The sequence below is a fragment of the Stegodyphus dumicola genome, chromosome 10 (genome assembly GCF_044657685.1).
Source record: "Stegodyphus dumicola isolate Sdum_Otavi_A_Nest chromosome 10, ASM4465768v1".
NCBI classification, from domain to species: domain Eukaryota; kingdom Metazoa; phylum Arthropoda; class Arachnida; order Araneae; family Eresidae; genus Stegodyphus; species Stegodyphus dumicola.
Window position 1 is genome coordinate 141,039,683 of NC_140777.1, and position 24,189 is coordinate 141,063,871.

Here is a 24,189-nt window from a genome sequence, read left to right on the forward strand (position 1 = left end):
CAAACCATGATTTTGAAGTGAACATCTAGTAACTCATATTTGCTATAGTTGAAGTACATTTGATAAAGTGTACCTCAGAGTAGTAAATATAGCTTCTACCAAACACAGTGCTGGTTTCAAATGCAAAGTTATTTAATTTGATTAAGAAAATGGAAATTGTGGTGCAGCAAGATGTTTGGTGTTACTGAAAGTTCCATACATGAGTGGAAGAAAAAGGAACTCACAATGGTTAATATAAATGTACCAAAGAATAAATGTGCTTTTCATAAAGGAGCAACAAAGTTATTTATCTTAGAGGAAAGTGTTATGAAAATGGGTTCTAGAAAATCCCAAGAATGGATTTATTGTAATGAGGAACAGCATGCATTTATTTGCCGTGGGCAAAAGAGAATGCAAGTAAGAACTTTAAATCAACTTTGAGTTGGTGTAGTGGATTGATGGCATGGAATAATTTAGTTAGATAAAAAACAAGAGTTTTAAAGGCTTCCGAAAGATTTGGACAATCAGTTGATAAGGTTCCAGAAGTATGCTGTTGTTGTTTTTCTTTTACTCACGAAGGGGGCAGGAATTACTGTCGCATTGAAAATATTGATCAAACACCAGTAATGTTTGATTTGATAGTAAGTAAAGCAGTTGATGTGAAAGGAACAAAAACACTTTGTATAAAAACAGCAGGTCACAAAATATCTCACCGCACCATAGTGCTTTCCTGTTTAGCAGATGGTATAAAATTAAAACTCATGGTTATTTTTAAAAGAAAGACAATGCCAAAATCTAATTTTCCAAATGGAGTTTTCATTCATGTTCATGAGAAAAGATGAATGGACACAAACTGTGTGAAATTGTAAATAAGAAATTGTTTGGCAAAATCACCGTGTTACCTTAAAGAGTTCAAGAAGGCTTTTATTTTAAGGCATGTTCAGATTCCATCTAATGAATAATATGAAGAAATTCTTGAAAGAGTAATACAGACATGGCAGTTTTTCCATACATATTAATGCCTGTAGTTCAACCTTTAGATGTGTGTGTCAATAAACCATTCAAAGAAAATCTAAAACAGTAGTGGAATACATGGATGTTAGAAAGATGCTATCTGAATTTAAATGATATTGTAGATTAGTTCGAAAATTAAATCTTTTATATGTTTGCACATTTTTTAATTATTTTAACATGAAATATCTCACCACACCATAGTGCTTTCCTGTTTACTTTTTTGCGTATATACATGTTTGTTAAAATTTAGATTTGTTTAAATTCATTTGGTAAAAGTATAGTTTAGGGTAGCCCTTAGCGAAACTTGGCGATTTTTGTCGGTACATGGATACTGATTTTGTGCAATTCTTTGACTCGTTATTTTGGCTTGCGAAGCAGCGATTTTTGTGCCAAAACTTGCCGCTACACAAAGCCAAAATAACAAGACAAGCAATTGCACAAACTCGGTATCCATGTACACATCAACTTATTTTCACTTAAAAAAGTATCCCCAAATTGCAAAAAAATGGCATTGCGCACTCCTTTGACTTTATCCATGTACACGTCGACCTATTTTTCACTTAAAAAAAAAATCCTCGAATTGCGCAAAAATGGCATTGCGCACTCTTTTAACTTTATCCATGTACACATCGACCTATTTTCACTTAAAAAAAATTCCAGAATTGCACAAACTTGCAATGCGCACTCCCTTTACGTTGCCCATGTACACATCGATATATTTTCACTTAAAAAGTCAAAGGCACACCGAATTCTACAATATAGGCAAACAAAAAATGCATAATCTCAATAAAATACATTTTAAACCAAACAATAAAATAACATAAAAAAGGAAAAACTTGTTATACATTTAAGCACTACCAAAAGCAAATATTCACTTTCCATGATTTTCGAGTTTGCTTCGTACACCCAGAGAGCCACGTAAAAATCAAAATATCAATCATACTCAAATGACTTTTTCAAACCAGGTACTCTTTCTGATCGAACGCTTCACATAGTGACTATCTGAACCTTTCTTCCTCCAAACCCATTCAAATCAATCTAAACTGTTTTTACGTTCGACTAGACGCATATCCTTCCTACATACAGGACACTACTACATTTGGCCATTCTACCGTCTAAAGAGTCAAACCAACACACACCACAAAAAGGCTTACAAAACATCTCATGATTCAAAATTTCCCAGAATCATGCACCCGATTACGTCACAATAGGGTTTCCATAACAAACTACTCAGGCTACCATAAATAAATGAAACAACTTGGCGATAAATCAAACAACAACTTCACCAAAATACAAGGGGTACCTTAAAGTCTACTCTACCCTGTCATTTTTATATTCTCATATTTTTTTTATTTTTAAATCTGTAATTTTTATATCTGGCATATAGTGTGCACGTGTAAATTTTGATTGCATTTTTTAAAATTAAAAGTGGTTGTTATATGTGGATACAGTAAATAAAATAAGGGAGATGCTGAAAGCATGGAAAAATGTTGCATCACAAGTTGAGAAGCATCACCTAATAAAGCAGTAGCTATGTACTTTACGAATTAATGATAATGCTGTGTTTCATATTTCATCAAATTCTTTTTGGAATATCAACTGATGGGACATCTACTTTGATTGATAAAGATGGAGCTATAAAATTACTGAACTAGGAAAGAGCGGGTTGCACAGTTAAACGGCAAAAATTCATCCCCATGGAAATCACGGGTTGCGCAAATTTTGCTACTTCTATGTTTCCCGTGAAAATCGTGGGATGCGCAGCGAGAGGATTACGGAAAGGAACTTACCTACATATTAACAGATTCAACTATAAAAATCTAAATTTAAGTAAGAGGAGCTTCAAATTTTTTGGTTGTATATTCATGCAGAATGCTTAGATGCATTCGGAACACTGTATTTCGGTGAAAAATTTCTCTGAACATATGGGCAGCGAAAACAAAGTATACAAACAAATTAAATGCAAAATTACGAAATGTGACTGCAGATAGCATGAACAGAGCTACACTTTGATAGTTTATCTGGAAAAAGGGGAAGCACATTCTTGTCACTAAATATAAAGCAAGGGTTGGTGACACCTAGAGCATGAATTAATGAGTAAATAAAAATTTTTTTTGATGAAAAATACAATACTTTTCTTTAAAATTGTCTTTGCATCTTAAGATATATTTTTCTAAACATGGGGTGAAATTCTCCAAAAATGTTGTACCCTTCTTAAGAGTTCCACGAGTCAGCAAAGTTTGAAGACCACTGCTGTATAGCATCATTGTTCTTATGTTTTTTGGCCTATAACATGTTGATGAGACCAGAGCAAATTTGCAATGAAAATTTAAAAAGGTAAAGTTTGGGTACGAAAACAAAGATTAAGTGAAATACTGTATGACTGATAAAAAAGATCCTTTACCATGTTATTTTATGCAGAGCAGAGCTCGGAGTTTGAGAGATTTCATGTTATCTGACCATGTATATATAAGATTGTGAGTTTTTCTTTTCATCATGTTTAATCACATCAATCCAAATTTGATGCGCATATTGCGAGAAGGCGATATGGGATTCATTTAAGGTGTTATATTTCAGTTAGGTTAGCAAATGTTAGGTGTTTTAGTTTCATTTCAAAAATGAAACTTTTTTTCTCTCTCCTGCTCTGAACTGCAGATAAGTGAAACCATGGATATGGAGGCATGACTTTATACATATATATATTATTTTTTATAACTTATATCTGAATAATAAGTTAATATAAAGTTTGAATATGTATTCTAAAGCAAAGTATCTTTAATTTTAGAGACTATGATATCCCGAGCAAAAAAGGAAGGCTTGATGTTGATGAAGCCAAGAGGTAAATTCCTTTATTTATTTATTGTTTTTCATGTGCTTATTTAGAAGGAAATACATTTTACAATAAATTTTTTACACGAAGCGATTTTTCTCGGGTGTCTTTCTCGTAGCGCAACAATTTTAAGGATTTGCGCATGCACCAAAAATCAGTCATGTTATCTGCCGTGATTTCAGAACTGGTGTTCACTGCTCACTAGCGTACGATAAAATCAGAGTCTCTAGCCAATAAGATTGCTTTGAGTGATCACGTGCTTTTCTCCTCATTTGGAATAATAAACATGGCTGCATTTCGTTGGAGCGAAACTTAAATTTTTCAATTAATAGATTTCTATAAAGGAAATGTTGTGTTGTGGAACACGAGTAATGTTAATTTTAAAAACAAAAAAATTAAGGGATTCTCTTATTTTGGTAAGCTTTGTCTTTCCCATTACTTTTTAAATTCAAATATTTTTTATTCAGCGTGAAAATTATTTTAACTCCCCCCCAGAAAAGTTCCCAAAACTATTAATGATGCCATGTCATGGGTACTAGATGAAAATATTCAGAAACTACTTGAAACTGTGGTCGCACTTATTGAAAATCTCCAGTCGAGTTCAAAAAGCAAAATCTCTAGTCGAGAAATTACGAGCTGGTTTAAAGCAGCGCGGAGACTCGTTGACTTCGCTGAAAATGGGAGTTAATTAGGTGACGAAGTACATAGCTTTTCTGACATCCCCTACACGAGCGATTGTAGTCCAGTGGTAAGGAGCAGAGCAGGTTTTTTCTGTACATCTAGGTCATGGGTTCAGTCCCCCACCTTAACTTTTGGACTTTCTGCGCCTGCAAGTACATTTTTAATTTCGTTTCTCCATCACTAAATTCAAACTGCATGACTTAAAACTCACTTTTTATTTTTTCGCCTACGAATGTGGTGTTTATTGAATTTTAACGCTTTTATTTTTATTTTTCGAATGGTAGTTGGCACGTGTTTTATATCTACTGGTGGAAAACATTAGTACTTGCGTTACCAGCTCAAAAGAAAGTCACAAGTCACAAACTTAGTTTTGTGTTGAGTTTTGCGAAAACAAATTACAGCAAAATTTAATACAATATTGCTAAATTTTATTAGCTGATTAACTGATAGATTCATATGATCATAGTTTTCAGACTATATTGAAATTTTTGCACTGAAATTACATTGCTGCTTTGTAATGTAGTAATCTTTATTCTTTATTACTCATACTGTTTTTTTTTACTCATACTTGTTTGATATTTATGACATTATTGCCTATTTACTCATTAATAAAGGTTTTGATTTAAAGCACAGTAGTTACTTATTTTTCTGAAACATGGTTATTTATTATTTCAAGATTTAAGTGCACAAATAGGAGTGCCAGAAAATGAAATTAAATAAATAAATAAATAAATAAATTAAAAAAGGAGTAATCTGTGTACTCAGTACACAAAGGAAAAGTATATTTTTAAAAATTTTGCTGCAGACTAAATTTGGCAAAAAATCAAAATCACGTGGCATCATCCGGAAATACTTTCCGAATTGTACCGTGTCTTCAATACGCAACTCCTGGAGCAGAGTATTACGAAGGCACCATTAATTTCTCGTCGTTTGACCCAATTCCTGGTCTAAATGCATTTTCTTTTTTTTTTTCCCCTTCAAATTCAAGCTAAGTTCAAAATTGTAGTTGTATCTATAGTAGCAATTTAATGTAAAATAGTCATCCATTATTTTGACTATTTGAGAACACCGTAAGCTTTGTTTACAAATCGTAAACAGTGTGACGCTGTAGAGGGCGGGAAGACTTTCTTTCACAGTGATTGGCTGAGTCCATTCCTGTATTAACGAGAAAATCGTTCCGTGTGGACAGACGAGCTATCTCAGATATTGTTGGCCGACCAAATCGCTACGTGTAGATGGGCCTTTACATCTACTGTTTTAAAAAAGTTTTTTATCGGAAGCAATTTTGACAGCATTAAACGTCTATTCCCATGTTCCTTTTAGTAGACTACTTTTTAAAGTACTTTTAAGAGCTTTGCTAAAAGACCTGAAGGAATCAGTCTTGTTTTTAAGGTATTTGTTAGATCTACCTCAGAGATTGATATTGCAAGTGTCCTGAGAAAGAAACAGAAAATCACACCATGAAACTGTTTAAATACCACAGGCAATTCCATGGGTGTACTTTTGCAGTGTCAGTACAATACCTGACTACTACAAAACAGACCCAGTTTCAATCAAGGTCATTTATCACTGACAGGGAGATGGACACCTTATAATGCTGTACTTCCCATCTGTGTTCTGGTGAAACAAGCAGAAACAAAAACAAACAATCAAGCTAATTCCTTTATTACTTCATGCAGACCGGATGTGATAAGAACAAATACCTTCACCTACCAGGGTAGACAATTGATGTCGCACATGCCACATCTCACAGTTTAGCAACAGGCCTAGCTAGGCATGCCCATGCATTGATGCTTCAGCCCATTAATGCAGTAATGAATCATCTTGATGCACAGAGTTCATAACCACATGCACAGCTTGTGCTGAATTGTGTACCTTTATAATGCATTAAAAGTATTTGGAGGCTGTAGTGGTTCCGAAGGCCAAACAGACACCCACACCATGAAACAATTCAAACATCAGAGTCAGTCACATAAATTCACATTTGCAATGGCAGTAAGATAATTGATTATTACGGAAAAGACCTATGTTTGATCGCCAAGGTCATTTACCACTTTGTGGGACACTTGGGCAGTGCTGCTGCCTTTTCCACCTTGTTTTAATACAGTATAAAGTCAGTAATCCGGGCTTATCGGGACTTCGCCGATTCCGGATTAGGGGTTTTTCCGGATTATAGATCAGCAGTTTAAATCTGATAAGATGGCATGCAGAAATTATACAATTAAAAATATGAAACCATAATTTATGAAATAAAGAGCAATTATGATCTAAAGGGTATCAATATTTACAAAAAAAAGCTTAATATTTATTTGTGTACTTTATTAAACATTTCTTTTCTTTTAAGTTGCTTCATTTTTTGTGCTAATACTTTCTCTTTAATTCTATAAACAGACATATTTTCTTGTTCCGTTACAAAGTTCCATTGTTCAAGTCCTTTAATTGCTGTGTCAAGAATACTGACTAACTTGTCAATCGAAAATTTTCGTTTTCACTTTCTTTGGAAGTGCGACGCATGCGCGCATTAGACACGCATGCGTAAACACATTACACGCATGTATAAAGCATACAAATAAAAAAAATGTTTGTGGCTTTGAGGTCCGGATTATAGATCATTCCGGATAATGGACGTCCGGATTATAGACTTTGTGCTATAGATGACGACATGAATAACTAACAGAAACACCAGTGACAAATGAGCTAATGCCCGGGTCTGTTACAGTATCTTTTACAGAAATATAATTTTTTAAGCTTATTTCTTTTATTTTCTCCATTCCATTCAGTAACATTGTAGTATCCTTGTCTCAGGTTTTTAAAAATCTTTGATATAAAGAGTACTTTTTATATTATCCATAAAAGATGAAAACATTTACATGGTCCCCCAAAATTATCTGGATTTTGCAGATTATAAGTTGTACAGTAGGTTGAATGATGTGGATAGGGCTGAAATTTTATCAGAATGCGTTATTGGCAGAAATGGCAGTTAATGTAATTTATGTGTTATAAAATTGATTGCAGATAAAAAATTTAGCAGCAGATTTTGTCTCCTCATTTCATTATGCTCATTTTAGCACGGGCTTTTTTAATTATTTAAAAAATAAAATAAAAATGCTTTTCAGGCATTTTTAATGGTTACACTGGTTGGTATTTTCTGTTGTATTTCTTCTTTAGAATCAACCTGTGGACATAGCATGTATGGCATTTTTTATTATGTATGTATACAAACAATATACATTACATTGAAATTTGCCTAAGATGACCATCACCAATTCTTGAAAAAATAATGTTTCAGTAAATTTGATTGTAAAGTGTTACTTAGGAAAAATGTTTATTTTTCCCCCTCAAATGCTGCCATTTTCAGCAGTGATTGTCATGATTTTCAGCATTGTAGTATTTATTTTTCTTTGGAAAATAAAATTTCTCTAATTAGAGTTTTTTGGAGTGTTTCCATATGTATGTAGGCTTTTTTGGTGGAGGAGGAAGGGTATAAATTTGCACTTTGAATAAAATTATTTAAATATTATCCATTAAGTAGATATGGCTATGGTTTCAGGAAGCTTAATTTTTTTCTTGGAATTGATATTTTGTTTCAACAAAGGGTTGGAATTTAAATGTTTTTTGTGGAAATGGGTGACTGGGGGTAGGCATAGTTTATTGCCAAAAGCAAAAATGATGACCAAATTTTCTTTTCTGTTTTATTATACTATATTGATTGTTGACTCACTAATCACCTTTTACCTGCCGGTGTTAAGTTACTAGTCTGTTATACATTATAAAGTCATCACTTGATTTTACATTACTTGATGTTGCATTATGGCAGAATTTGGAAAAGATGTAAAGATGGATCATGGAAATATAGGATTCATATAAGAAGAGTTTAAGAAAACCATTTTTTCTAACATTGTGATTGTTCTGATTCTGGTATAATCTGACCAAATGGTAAAAATTATGTTTATTAATCCAGGCTTTGGCTAAAGATAAGTAAACGAAAAAAGAGAAGAGCAGCCTTAATTATCCCGATTGTCGATTCCTGTTTGATCCTTATACCAAATATTCAAAAAGTTTCTGCAGTAGCATTCAGTGAGAAATAACTATGCAGTAAATTTGGAAGTAAGGAGGATGAGGTAAATCTCCCCAACCCTGTTGATCACCTTCTTTGTTGCTTTCGTCATTTAAAGTCTGGTGTAGTCTGAAAGAATGATCACTAGTGCTGGCTACTTCTGATTTAATGCAGCTACAGCCCACTGCAACTAGGGTGAGTACACCTCAGCTGTGACAGTTTTACCATTTTCTAGTGGTTTAGAGTGCCTTACGAGCACTAGTCCGCTATACACAGAATATACCATATTGATTAAATTCTGTTAACCGCTTGCCTGATTATCCCGAGTTCCTTTATATTGCAGTTAATTATTATCCCGAGAAAACTCGGGCGAAGCAGAATTTGTCAGTATCATGTTTTTATCACGGTTTTACTCGGAGGAAATGAAAGGAAATACAGTGAAAAGTCGTTAATCCGGACTCGTCGGGACTTCGGCGATTCCGGATTATCGATTTTTCCGGATTATAGATCATCAGTTTAAATCTGGTAAAATGGCATGCAGAAATTATAAAAGTAAAAATATGAAACCGTAATTTACGAAATAAAGAACAATTATGATCTAAAGGGTATCAAAATTGACAAAAGAAAAGCTTAATATTTATTGGTTTACTTTATTAAACATTTCTTTCAATGTAAGTTGTTTCAGTTGCTTCGTTTTTTATGTGATAGTACATTCTCTTTAATTCTATAAACAGACATAATTTCTTGTTCAGTTACAAAGTTCCGCTGTTCAAGTCCTATAATTGCTGTATCGAGAATACCGACTAATTTCTCAATCGAAATTTTTTCGTTTTCAATAACCTATGTCACTTTCTTCGCTATCGGAAGCGAATTATAATGAAGAGGCATTTGATTTAAATCATATCAAAGACGGAGTACATTGAGATGAAATACTACATAGAGTAAGCAATTATAAGCCAAATAAAATAAAAACATCTGCCCTTAAGATAAGGATAGTGCTGATAAATCAACTTCCAATTCATTGCACGCGGCTGCGGCGTTAAAGATAAACAAAGTTTAGATAAACAAAGAATATGCCTTTATCCATTTTTTTGCAGCAATTCCATTTTTTGTTTAATGGACTCCGAAAGATACTTTCGCTTTGTATATCAGTAAATAGTAAATATATATCGGAAATTCTATTTGACATAATCGAAAGTTCAAGCTTACTTTTATAAAATTGCTCAAACAGTCTGCAAAAAATAATAATCCGGATCCAATTCGAAGATTAAGGAACAACGCAGTCTGCAACATTAACTGAAATAGATAATTAGATAATTTTAGCTTAGCTTATCCCGTCCGTTATACATTAAACGCGCATTCGTAAACATATTTTGCGCACGCGCACACGCAAATTCGCAGTGGTAAAGGTCTTACGCGCATGCGTCAACGCGACGCATGCGCAGAAAGTTTGTAGGTTTGAGGTCCGGATTATAGATCATTCCGGATTATGGGTGTCCAAATTAACGACTTTTGACTGTATTCAGCTTTTATTGGTAGTTTGTGAAGTTTTGTTGGTTTTGTGGTTCTTTTGTTGGGACTGGTGATGTGTTTTCCCTATTGTCTAGTATACTTCGGCTTGTGGATTAGTAATATATAAAGAATGACAGTTGCATTGAAAAAAGTAAAATAATGGCGATGATGCAAGGTACCGGAAGCGATGATTTTCCAGGTAGTGATTATAACCTCAAGGCATTTTCCAGATGTTATTCCTGCTACTGAGAAAAAAAAAAAAAAAAAAAAAAAAAAAAAGTCAAATCCAGTGAGACGGTGTTCTCTGTGCTCCCATAAAAGAGATTTCAGAGGTAAGCCAATAAGAAAGAGACCAGATACCAGTGTATAGAATGTCAGGTATTTGTGTTGTCCCCTGTTTCAAAAACTATCATATAATGACTAATGTTAATTTTTTTTTTATTTGCCCAAGATAACTAGGGATAGTAAACTAATATTAAAACTAAATGCTTATACACCTGTAAAAAATTAAAAATTTAACTTAAAACATGTATATTTTGTTTTGTTTCCTTGTATTTAATAATAAAATTAAAAAATGTGATGATTTTTTGAAATTTTTTTCAAAAGAATTTGTAATGGAAGCTGTTAAAGAATGTTCTGTTTGGGGGCTAATGCCACAGAACTCTGGAATGACCAATGGCGTTTTCTTTTGCGGTTACTGTATAATACCCTTTTTCTTGTCATATGTCAATATCTGCTGTAGGTATGAGGCTTTTTTTGTCACACAACAGTAAAAAGCAAATTGTGAACCACTGGAGTTTTATTTCCTCTGTCAAAATGGGAGGAACTTACTTTATTCGGCTTTTGTATCTTTCCAAATCTCTGCAGATGCAATCAAGTGATTTTCTGCAACACTGAAAACCTTTGTGCTAGTTTTCTTGCATGTTAGATGTGGATTACGTTTAATGTCCTCCTTCAGCAAGTCTTTTTTGTTGATAGTGGATCGACACCCATATCGAGGCTTGTCCTGAAAGCCCTCATCTCTCGATGGAAATCGACTGAACTACTTTTGTGCTGTGTGCTCACTTACTAATGCCTCCTCAAACGCAGAGCATATTTTTTTAGCAGTATATATGTGACATTTTAAAATATCAAACCTGTTTTAAGAATAAATAACAGTATAAACCTACTGCTGAAAAAATCTTTTTTTTAAACTTATTTTCATTTATTGAAAATGACATTTGAAAAATATATGATCATATATAATAATTGTTATTGTAATAAATGAATTTCTGCATAAATTAATGCAGGGATGTGAGCCATATCAGAAGGTCATTCTCGCATTGCACCTTTCGTTGCGAAGTTAAGTACCAAAAGAGAAAAAGAAGTTGAATTCCAGTTATTCCACACACTTAAAGGTGCTCCTGACCAAGTCCCCTGAAAGCAGGGCTGTGGAGTCTGAATCGGAGTCAGACAGATTTTGGGGTAAAAGGAGTTAGAGCTGGAGTCGCTAAAAACAGGTCGACTCTGACTCCAGTTTTTGTTGGACAGTTTGAATTTGAAATTAAATTAAAATGAATTGAAAAAAAATAATGACAAGCTGAGTTATTATTTTTATTTATGGACTGTATACATTAATAAATAGTTATTTTTTAGTTTGTCATATTAATAAATAAGTATAAGGGAGGAGGATGGATGTGATATTTGCCATTAGTGATTAAACTAATTCATTTAGTTACAAATCTCGCTGGTAAATTTAGGTAAGCAGCGATAGCAGCAAGAACTCCCAAAATTGATGCCATTCTTAGGAAGCAAGCAGGAATTATTGATCAAACAATGTGATAAGAAAATACATATTTGATGATAAAGAGGTTTTTAAAATTAAGATTTTTTTTAGAAGATGTAGATAACCCTAAAATTTCACTAACAGAAAGACTGTGGAATGATTTTGCAGAATTGGAAACTCTTCTTTCTACAGCGTATATAGCTACAAAAAAGCTGCAATCTGAAGAATCGACCGGAAGCGAGAATGGAAGAATGGGATGTTTGTTCTTTCTAAAAGGGAGGGTTTATTGCAGAAGGAGTCAGTTTTTTCAATGAAGAAAAGAGAAACTAGTTTGCTAGATGATGAGATCTTGCTGGGTTCAATATATGTAGATCCAAAACACCGAATTTTCTTGGTTGACGAACATGTTAAAAAGGCAAAGAAAGCCATCTATGAATATTCATTAAGAATGAAATTATTCTCAGAAAAATTGGAGAATTCGAATCAGGACAGTCAAACTGCAGACATTGCAATTGAGTCTTGATCATCCTTTTCCATGGATGAATTAGATTTTGAGAAATATTTTTGGATAATATTGAAAAGGCTAAAGGAAAGCGAATGAAAATAAAAAACAAGAATCTTTAGATATAAAAACAAAATGAACATGAACATAGCGAACCTGAGATAAGCATACCACATGTTGACAGTGATGTTGCAAGAGACAAATATTTTTATATTTTGCAATTTTTTGTCTCCATCGATTGTTCTGGAAATGCATCGGGTGTGCCACTCAAAATGGGTTTGTATGTCACGATGTGCATATTGTAGGTTTGCTACCTCTGTTTCTAGTTATTTTACAGCACCACTTTTAGACAGCAGCCTGCATAAAAACAGGACAGCGAACTTGGAACCAATTCTCGAAATTGTACATAAAGTAACAGATTTTGTAATTTCATACAGGCGTAAAAACATTCACTTCTTCTGTGTATGTTAATCAGTAGATTAATGATTTTGTAAATACACTAATCTTGTCATTAAATGAGTCAGGGAAAAAAAGAAAAAAAATGTAATAACAATTAGATTTTAATGATAAGTGGGAAAAGAAATATAAAACAAAAGTATATGTTTGATTTATGGTTCAATGTCAGATTTCAATTAAAATATGATTTTTCCACATTTAGTTTGCATCTTGTTGAAATTTTAAATTAGTAATATAACAGGTAGATGTTTGCACTTTTTCTTTAACACATTGTATCACACATTTGTATAATTTATGTATTATGTACATTATAATGGAAATATTAAATTTGCAATTTATAATTGTGGATTACCAAAATATTGTAAATTGTCTTACATCAACTTAAAGGTTGATCCTCTCGATTAATGAGTAATTTTTTTATTAACATTATGCTTTCAACCTTGAATAAAGTACATGGATATCAATATAAATATATTTATTTTCGTTTTAATATTTTATTCACTGATTTTTACCAAATGATCTCTTTATTATAGGAAAACCAAAGAATTCGATGATTCTTCTCCTAGGAGGCTAAAGTGAGTATTTTTGCAGATGAATTTTTGGTAAAAGTATATTTAAGGGTTTCCCTTGGTTAAAGTTGGTAATTTTTGGCTATTGGCCGCAATTTCAAGATGGCCACTACACAAAACCAAAATAACAAGTCAAAGAATTGCACAATCTCAGTATCCATGTACACATCGATCATTTTTCACTTAAGAAAACATCAGCTAATAGCACAAACTCAGCACTGCACACTGACGTGACTTTGTCCATGTACACATTGATCTACTTTCACTTAAAAATTGGATGAACACCCAATTCTACACTAGAGCCAAAAAAAAAAAAAAAAAAAAAAAAAAATATATATATATATATATATATATATATAATTTCAATAAACTGAATTTTAAATCAAACAATGAAATAACATAAAGGAAATACATCTTATCGTATCTGCGCACAACACAAAGGAAATATACACTTACCTTATTTATAAATTTCTGTGTGTTGAGACTGTGGCACACAAAATTCCTTAACAGCATCCGAAAACTTTCCTCAAACCATGTTCCCTTTCTAATGGAATGCTTTGTATGATGAACATTTGAACCTTTCTTGCGACAAACCCATTCAAAGCGATCTGAACAACCTTTACGTTCGACCATACGCATTTCCTTCGTACAAACAGGACACATATAATTTTGTTGAATTACATCCAATGAAGTTTCTTTTGTTCTGTCCAACAAAGTTTTTCCTCGAACACTTATATATATATAGATAAACTCTCTTTCTATACTCTCTTTCTATACCACCAAACACTCACTTTGTCAACAGCAGGCATTTTACTATGCAAAGCACACAATATGCGATGTACTTCCTAACTGACATCCAACAAATACTTTCCCATCAGCCAAGTTCACAGCAATCACACAACCAGTCACATCATAATAGGGTTTTCATAATATTCAACTACTTAGGTTACCATAAATGAAACAACTTGGTAATAATCCAAGGAGCAACCTAAAATATAGGCTAACCAAATTTTTGAAATTTTATTAAAATTTATTTAAAAAATTTTTTTTTTCTCTGTGGTGCTTACAATTGGATCTGTATATATCATCTATCTATGCTTAGAAGCAATACATCATTTTGTGAAATTTTTAGTATGTTTATAATCAAAAGTTTTGCGTCCGTTGTAAATAAATAAGATTCAGTAAATTTTCCCGAGTAATTATATTTTGTAAGTCTTGTGCAGAATTTTATAGAAAATTAGTTGTTATGCTATTGCAGCAATTTTCTTTCAAAAATATTTTTTTAATGCAAAATAAAAATTCTCTGTAGTTAAAGTTTTAGGTTTCTTCTTAAGCTTTTCGATTTCAGGAACATACATTTTGATATATTTTATTTCTTTTTTTCTTCCGTTTAATTTTCTGATAGCAAAGATATATAAATAGAGATTTTAAGAAGTGTTTTATGAATACTATAAAAGTATTTGGAATTGATATGTGATAAATGAGTTTTTTATTTTTGAATGCATATTTCCAAATGTTTTTTAATATTTAATTTGCTTGTAATCTGTTTTTGATTAAAGTAAATCAAAAATTCATTTTAATTTAGAGCAACATTAAAAATGTGTAGTCCTAAAAGTAATATTTCAAGAAACCAGTTAAAATTAGATTTGTAATCTTTTTTTTTTTTTTTTTTTTTTTTTTTTTGTAGGCTGGAGAATAATGGTGAGGACATTGAAAGAAGAAAAGACAAAGAAAATGTAATTAATACTCCTTATTTAGAACCACCAGTAGCAGCTCCAACTACTGGTACTGTAAAGGTAAGTAATGTTTATTTTATCTATTTTAGTGATGAAAATTAGTTTGGTATTTATGTCTTAGTATAACAGCCTTGGTACAGTCTGGTGATTTTTTAAAGATGAATGGTGACTTATAATTCAAAATCTTATATATTACATATGAATTTTATATTTTAACTAGGTATTTATCCTAAAAATTAATCAGTAAAAGTTGCAAGCAAATCTAATTCTCCCCCTTTTTTTGTAGAAATTTTGGAATGATTGCTATTGTGTTTCTACAGATATTTTATCCCAGTTTCTTCTATTGTAAATAAATTCCACAAATATATATATTGAAATAGAATTTAAAAGAAAAAGTTGCAGCATTTATGATTGCACTCTTGGCAATATGGTACAAAGTCCAAAATCCAGACACCCAGTATCCGGAATGATCTATGCTTTACGCATGTGCATTTGATACTTTTTTTGTAATAAAACATGTGGAGAGTCCCAGTTGTTAATTTCACTTCAGCACTGATACCTCCATATTGATGAAACAATCATTTCTCTCAAACCAAAACATTCTATTATGACCTTAAAGGAAATAAAATGTACAACAAAATTTAATAAAAATGGCCGTGTTACTTATTAAAACTGAAAAATTCCCGTGTACATGATTTTGAGTGTCTTGAAAATTTCATGACTTCTGTTACAATGGTTGTGTTTAAATGTGAGTACATTTAGTTTTTATGGGTTTAAAAATACGATATCATTTGCCTTCCACTTCCCACAAAAAAGAAAATGATGGATTTTTCACAAAATGTTCCATGATTAGGACTTTTATTTGATAATGGAACCAATTTTTAACTGATTTCAAGAAAAATTAGTTATGTAACTTTGCTCTCTCCCACACTTCCCGAGGCTGTGGTGTAATCTTAAAGGCATCAGACTTTTTGTAAAAAACACATTGATACAATCATAACTTTGAACTAATTCAAACATGTTTTTAAGTAATTTAAATGCCACTATTATAAAATAAAGTGAAATATTTTTACATAATTTTGTGTAGGGCATTATGAATTAGTCAAAAATTAGTTAATTACATATTAGCCAGAAAACTGTGTAAATGAATATTTCACTAAAAATGCTGAAATTATAAAGAATCTAAAATAAGTAACATTAAAAATTTTGTTACTTAGGATAAGTATATATAATAATTACCTTGAAAATAAGGGGAGGATTTTTTGTCCTGTTGAAGTTTTGTTCTAAGCAATATGTCTAGAGCATAGTTCCCAACCTTTTTCATATCCTGCACCCCTAAAAATTTATCATATGTTCTTGTATGCCCTAAAGCAATTAAAAAAAAGTTGTATTATCAATCTAATGAATAAAAGTGAAGCTTAGAAATAAGAAAACATTGCAAAAATTAACATTTAAAAAGGGGAAATCCCCCCTTTTTTTAGAGCACCAAATTCAGACTCGCATCAGCAAGTTGAAATATAATTTGCATGCACACTGGTGTCATGCGAATAATTTTTAAACAGTAATTGAATGTACTTTTTTTAAATACCTTGCACCTCATAGAATGCTACCTGGTTGGGAACCTTTGGTCTGGAAACTCAAAGTTTTTAAATCTGATTTCTATTTATGTATTCATTTTAATAATATGTATTTTCTGTATTTCCAGTCTATCAACCAGTTTAATGGTTTGCCGCATACACCTCATTACTATGAGCTTTTCAAAAAAAGGATAACATTGCCAGTATGGGAATACAAGCCAAAATTTTTTGAAATGCTGAAGAAAAACCAGATTATGGTTCTAGTTGGTGAAACAGGATCTGGGAAAACGACACAGGTACAAAATATATATTTTACTTACATCTGTTATTAAATAATGAATAATCTGTATGTTTGTACATCCTTGCATTGTGTAAAAATGGCAACACTTACAACCACCAAATATTGAACACACATAGTTCTCCATAGTGCATCTCAAAGTCTGAATGTTTAATTTGTTTTTATTTAGTATATCATATGAATTTATTAAACTTCTGATTAAAAATTTTGTGGTTTAAAACTTTGTGTTGCTACTCTACAAAGCTTTAAGTATTTTCAAATTTAATCAGAAAACTCAGCTATATCAAAGAAGTGTGTTGCAACTTGCCAAAATGCAATAATTCTATGTACTTCATATTATTGCGGAATCTGTTTTGCTGACGATTACATCTGCCAATGTCCTGGAAGAGAGAAATCAAGAATGAAGTTGGAGTATCCAACATATTCAGAAGATATGTATGTTTTTTTTAATAAGGTATACTAATTTTATAAGGAATAACAGTAAAACCTGACACTTTACTGGTCTAAAAGTAAATTGATTGAAGCTACAAATTTTGGGAAATGAGCAGAAATTGTTTCCAGCTTATTATGAAATTTTTGCACTGATTGAAATTCACATCCTAAATCACTCAAAACTCTCAAAAAAATATGGCCTGTTTCTTCTGACTTAATTAAGAAATTTTCAAGTGTTCATACACCCGAAAGAGATCTTAGCAGTGATGAAAGCTTGATGCTTTTGAAAGGCAGGCAGGCTATCATGGATACAATTCATGGAATTGAAAAGAGCTTTCTTTTGAGTGAAGCAGAATCAAGATATGTTCATGATACACTTGTGTTCACAGGGAAAGTGTCTTAAATAAAAAGTTATGAGAACTATTGAGTATAAAATCTGTGATGACGCTCGTTGAACCTTTTTTTGGGAAAAAGTTTTTGAGTTATTGCAGACAATTTCTCTCTCTGTCATGAGAATTAGCGGAATTACCCAAATGAAAATTGAAGTATATGAAACTCATCCTAATTGATGTGATTTGCAGGAAAGTTTTAACAATACTTTTGTAGGAAGGCAAAATTCTGCTTTCCAGTGAGGCAAAATTACTGTATTGAAGCTGGCATGGCAAAAAAATATGTCTCACTTCTTAGCTCTGTTCATATTACAAACTGTTGTGAAACAGATAAGAAAGTTATGAAGCTAGTTGCAGGTGTAGATTATAAGTTGATGATAAATGAAGTAAATAGATCTGGCCAGGTACTAGTTTCTTATCCAACAACTCAAAAAATACAGGAGTATCCTATAACAATATTTCACCATCTTTTAGATATAACTATTTGAAATGTCATCATCTTATAGAAGAAACAACACCCAAGCACTGATAACTATGACTTTCACATGAATTCGGTGGAATGCATAGTTGAGAAACTCCATGTTTCTGTATCACAGCCCTTCAGAAGACACAAGTTACAAAGTGATGTTCTTTGCAACTTGAGTGCTAAATACTTTTCAGGCTTAGTACTATCATTCCTCAAAGCAAAATGCATTGAGAAAATTGTTTATTCAAAGAAAAAAAATTGCTATGAATCCTGCTATCAGTACGCTGAATGTGAGTTGGATGTGTGTTTAACCATTTTTAGAATATATCACATGGCACCCAAGTTTCAACACCTATTTTTTATTGTATTCTGTTACTCTGTACTTTAAATTTTATATTTTCTTTTTGTAAAATTAAATGCTTTTTATATTGCAAACTGTATCTCTACTTTTTCCCCAATACACCACATTATTACATATGCCTCTACAAAAAACGGTGGCACTGTGCAGCGAGTCAAATTTTCCTCTGCAGTTAAGAGTTAATTAACAAGCTTAGTTATTTAAAAGAAGAGTGTTAACACCGTCCGCATTAAAATATTTTTATCTTCCACACTGCAGTGTGTTGTGATTTAGCAGTGTATGAGATATATAATTCTTCTTTCTAATTTATTCCAATAGCGATTAACAACTTAGTGATTTAGTGCAGTAAATGCACGTATAAAGTTCTTATATATGGGAACTAATTGATGTGATATATTCTTTTGTATTTTCATGTATATACCATCTTAAGAAATATTTTTTGTTTTGTTTTTAAACTTGACACTAGGAAAATAACATATATAGCTAATCTATTTTAATAAAAAATTCTAAGAACTTAATGTTTTGATGATAATTATTATTGCTTAAACAAATATTTAAAATTTAAATTTTTTAAAATTTCAAAATCAGCATTTGTGTGTATGATCAGTCGTATGTAGTTGATCTATGTGGAATTTGAATGCATTTACATAGTCACTAATTCTCTCGCTTTTTTTTTTTTTTTTTACATATCTTAGAGTTTGCCAGTAGATCACTGTTTATCCCCTTTTTTAAATTTTTAATCTTTACTGAGAAAAACTGCCAAAGAAAATGTTTCCTAGCTATGAATGAAATTTAAGGAATTGATGAAACATAAATTGTACAGAGTCTGTACTCCAGCCATAGTGATTTTCAGCAGAAATTTTCGTATTAAGTTTCATATGGACTGAATTGTTTTAATCTACTGAAAGAATTTCTAGAGCTTTTTAAGTAGATCAACCAATATTTAATCAGTTACTTTGTTTTACTTCAGTAAATGATACATTACTAAGTTTATCCACACAATACAGGCTTCGTATGGTCCTTAAGAGTCCTTAAGTCTTTTTAAATCGATTTTTGGTCGTTAAAAGTTCTTAATTTTTGCCAAAATCGGACGGTATAAGCTAGGCTAAAATTATCTAAGGCATTTCAGTTAATGTTGCAGATTGCATTGTTCCTTAATCTTCGAACTGGATCCGGCTTATTATTTTTTGTAGACTGTTAGAGCAATTTTATAAAAGTAAGCTTGAACTTTAAAATTATGCCAAAAAGAGTTTCCAATTCTGGAGCTGCCAAAGGATCTACAAAGTGAAAGCATGTTTCGATGTCCATTAAATAAAAATTGGAATTGCTGCAAAAAATGGATAAAGGCATGAAGTAAGTGACAGAGAGGTGATTTGTTTCTCTAACCATTCCAAAATCTGTTTCATAAATTTCACGCTTTCTGCGGGGGGAGGGGGTAAATGTCGTGGTACCCAATGAACTGGAAGTTGATCTGTCAGCACTATCCTCATTTTCAGGGCAGATGTTTTTATTTTATTTGGCTTATAATTCCTCACTAAATGTAGTGTTTCATCTCAATGTACTCCGATATAATTTAAATCAATTTCCTCGTCATTATAAATATCACGAATACACATCAAATAGTTTTCTGGTTGCAATTTTCTAGTTTTGACTATGCGTAATGTATGCTTTACGCATGCGTGCGTTGAGAGAAATGTTTAATAAAGTAAACAAATAAATATTAAGCTTTTTTTTTTTGTAAATTTTGATACCCTTTAGATCATAATTGCTCTTTATTTCATAAATTGTGGTTTCATATTTTTAATTTTATAATTTTTGCATGCCATCTTACCAGATTTAAACTGATGATCTATGATCCAGAGAAACCGATAATCCCGGAATCGCCGAAGTCCCGACGAGTCCAGATTAAAGACTTTTGACTGTACTTGAAGAAAATTATTCTTCAAAGAATATATACAGTTATTTTGTAAATTACCCAGTTGTTTATGATTTCAGCCTTTTTTATAATTTCCTGTTTCTATTTCCTCATATGATAGTTACTGATCCAGCTTAAATTAAAATTAAATTGTATAATCGTTGACCACTAGTCCATATTTTTAATTTGAATTTGACTATTCTTGTTTAATAACATCACCATGAGCTATAATTGATTTTGTTAGCATCAGAACATGCCTTTGTTCTAACTTCTTTTTAAATAAAAGGTTTATTTAAACCTTTGTCTGATATTATAGTTACTTTCAGACATAGCAATAATTTGCTTCTTGTCTGTCGGGGGGGGGGGGGGGTTGGAACTATTTAACTTTTACCAGATCAAGTAAAACCCTCACAGGTATATTGGGGAGAAGTTGACAAGTTAGCAGGTAAAGCATGCAGAAACTAGTCAGAACATTGGTTTGCGTATTGAGACAAAATTTTGATTGTTAGAAAAGATGCGTAAAGAGAAGGAAATTGATGAAAATTAGCCAAAATGTCTGGGAAGGCTTCAAATTAAAATGACGCATAAATATTTTGTTGAGTATTTTGTTAAAAGACATAAATGTTTTGCAGCTTTTAATGTCTAATTATCCTAATATTGCTTAACAATCAATGTCATAATTTACATATATTTTAAACTGAAATTTTATTAGATTATAATTTTAATATGGCTTGAAAGAAAATTTTATAGTGATCATGCAAATCCATAATGACGAAGGTTATCTAACTACCTAATTTAATTATTTATAACTAAATGCTTACCTTTAAAAATTATCTCTGTATATTAGAGTTATCGCCTTATCCTTACTGTGGTCACAAGATAAAACAGAAAAATGTAAGAATTCATGGAAAACTATTCTTTGCATCTAGTGATACTTAAAATAATACAGAATATTTTATCATCTCTGGTGCTTTAGAGGCTTTATTATTAACTAGGTTACAGCTCCTGGAACTCTACATGAAGCTACGGCAGTAACTGCATCAAACAAAGCCCAACTAACTTTCAAAACTTGCCAAATGTGCCTACATCAGGCCTTTCAGGTTTTGTTCTAATCAGCAGGTCTCTTACTAGACAAGCAGCAGCAGTGACAACATTCAGTCTTTTGTTATGAATCATGCTGATTATGATCTTACTTTTCATTTTAACCCTCGGAGCGTTATGACCGGGTATATCTGGTCATTAGAAGTTTGGCTACTTGGTATATATTAGCTTATAATTTAAGATATTTTGCTTTACTTTCTTTAATAATGTAAATATCATCTTAATGAATGTAAGTTTATGAACATGCAGACTAAAATAAGTAATACAAACTGCTGCATAAATGCTGTTTAATTACTGGTCTTCATGATGGATCTAAAATCTTGTGCCACTCCATTCTACTATGGCGCTTGACGTAAAATCTACCTGCTATTGACTAAACCTCTAGACTGAACAAGTATGTACTGTTAATAAACTGTAAATGTCACTTCTTTCAACTATGGCCAACTATTATAAGTGTAAAGTATTTAATGCTACTTGATAAACTGCATAAAGTTATTTTATTCTCAAAATTATTAATAATAATGTTAATTAATTCATGGTTAATAATAGTGCTTCATACTTAGGGATCTATTGTATTTTTAGAATGGTATTACAAAGATGAAATTCAGGCATAAATAAAGCTTGTAATTGAATTTATTCAGTTCACATTTGCTCATAGGTCCTTAATTTTTTTCATTAATGGTCCTTAAAAGTCCTTAATTTCCATGCGCAGAAATGTGTACAAACCCTGTCAATAGTATGGTACATTAATTAGTAATTCTGTTTTCACCATATTTAAAAGGATTTTGATAAATAAAAGCTTTTCTTCCCTAATCAGAATTTTTGTTCAGTTTAAAAGTCAGAAAATTACAAAAGCAAATTAACTGTTCATAATAAGTCCATAAAATTTAGAAAGTCTTCATTCAGTATTAATATATTTTACATCATAATCACATTACAGGTAATTCAGTAATCTGAATCCAGCACTATAAAGTGTTTAAGTCAGTTTATAATTCTTTTGAAATGGCATCTCTCTGAATCGTGAACATCTTCTGAAAATCCCTTTTTTTCATATTTCAAAGTTGATAGTTATGCTTTTGTATGCCTTCGGGAACTCGAAGCAACTGGCAGGATTAATAGCTGATTGGGTATGGGGATTCTTTAATGCTTTAGCAGCAAACTTCTAGGTTGCTGTAATTATAAGATATTTATTGATTATTGGATAGTATCCTGACACTATGACATTTTAGATGCTTGTATAAAACAGTTCTTTATTATCATTATTTTTCTCTCGCTACATGTAGTTTTATTAATATTTCAGTGAAGTTGCTTCAAATTACTGTCCGATTCAAATTACTGTCTAAATTGTCTGATTTGCATGTTTTTCTGCTACTTTATTTTCTACCTTGTGATTATTAAAAAAAATATTTACTTTTTTTTAAGAGGTTACTTGTTTTACATTGCCTAGCACATAGTGAAACATAGAAAAATTGGTGTAAAATAAGTATAAATCATTAGGGTTTTTAAATGTGTCAACATTTTACTTAGTGATATCCATTATGTTTTATTTATGTGTTAATAAGCACTGGTGTTTATAGATTATGGCAACTTTTTAGCACTTGTTTTGTAACAAAATATCTTTCCCTGCGTAGTTTTATGCAGTGTAATTTGTTATAGTTCCCAAACAGAAACTCATTTTAAATACATGTTGTTGCGTTAATATTTTTTAGAGTATTTTTGCATTCTGTAACATTTTTATTTTTCATTCAATAATTTAAAATTACATTTCTGCAATTTTAGATACCACAGTGGTGTGTTGAATGGTTGCGGGAGAATGGAATTCGGCGAGGTGTTGCTTGCACACAGCCCCGGAGAGTGGCAGCCATGAGTGTTGCAGCTCGAGTTGCAGAGGAAATGGATGTCATGTTGGGTCAAGAAGTTGGTTATAGTATCCGTTTTGAGGATTGCTCTTCTATGAAGACAATACTAAAGTAAGCAAATACCATGCAGTTTTAATATCCTTTTAATGCTTTTTTAAATGTTATTTTTAAAGTTTTTTATATATTTAGTTGTTTTTAGTAATTAAAAAAAAAAAAATTTAGGTACATGACTGATGGTATGTTACTGAGGGAGGCTATGAGTGACCCATTACTAGAAGCCTATGGTGTAGTTCTTCTTGATGAAGCTCATGAACGTACTCTAGCAACAGATATTTTAATGGGTGTGCTAAAGCAAGTTGTATCAAAGCGTTCAGACATGAAAATAGTAGTAATGAGTGCTACTTTGGATGCTGGAAAATTCCAGGTAATTTTTAGTAAGGGAATTATAAGGGAATTACATGTCTAAATTTGCTGTGATATGAATTAAATATTGGAAATAAAATATAAGTAAAAAATAATCTATTATTTAAAAAAAGTTATTTAGCTAATGGATTGCTGTGATCATAAAGGTCAAGAGTCTGAAAGTTTTAGTCATGAGGATTAAAGAAGCTGAAAATTCGGCAATAAAGCCTAGGTATGATGGAAGAAGTATATCTGTTGATTGCAGGAATTGCATAAGTCACACTTACTCAA

General features: G+C 31.7%; 1 protein-coding gene across 7 annotated transcripts in view; it reads left to right on the forward strand.

Annotated features, from left to right (window-relative positions):
- The window catches only part of LOC146995116 (putative pre-mRNA-splicing factor ATP-dependent RNA helicase PRP1), an 84,779-nt gene that overhangs the window by 19,862 nt on the left and 40,728 nt on the right, over window positions 1-24,189 (forward strand). For all 7 annotated transcript variants that reach the window (XR_015043568.1, XR_015043566.1, XR_015043567.1 and 4 more), the window contains 6 exons: window positions 3,779-3,832; window positions 13,330-13,371; window positions 15,053-15,161; window positions 16,807-16,974; window positions 23,417-23,607; window positions 23,719-23,920. Coding sequence is in view for 3 of the 7 variants with exons in the window: in XM_085825610.1 (XP_085681736.1) it covers window positions 3,779-3,832; window positions 13,330-13,371; window positions 15,053-15,161; window positions 16,807-16,974; window positions 23,417-23,607; window positions 23,719-23,920 (766 nt within the window). In the remaining 4 variants the exon portion in view is untranslated. The remainder of the gene's footprint in view (window positions 1-3,778; window positions 3,833-13,329; window positions 13,372-15,052; window positions 15,162-16,806; window positions 16,975-23,416; window positions 23,608-23,718; window positions 23,921-24,189) is intronic.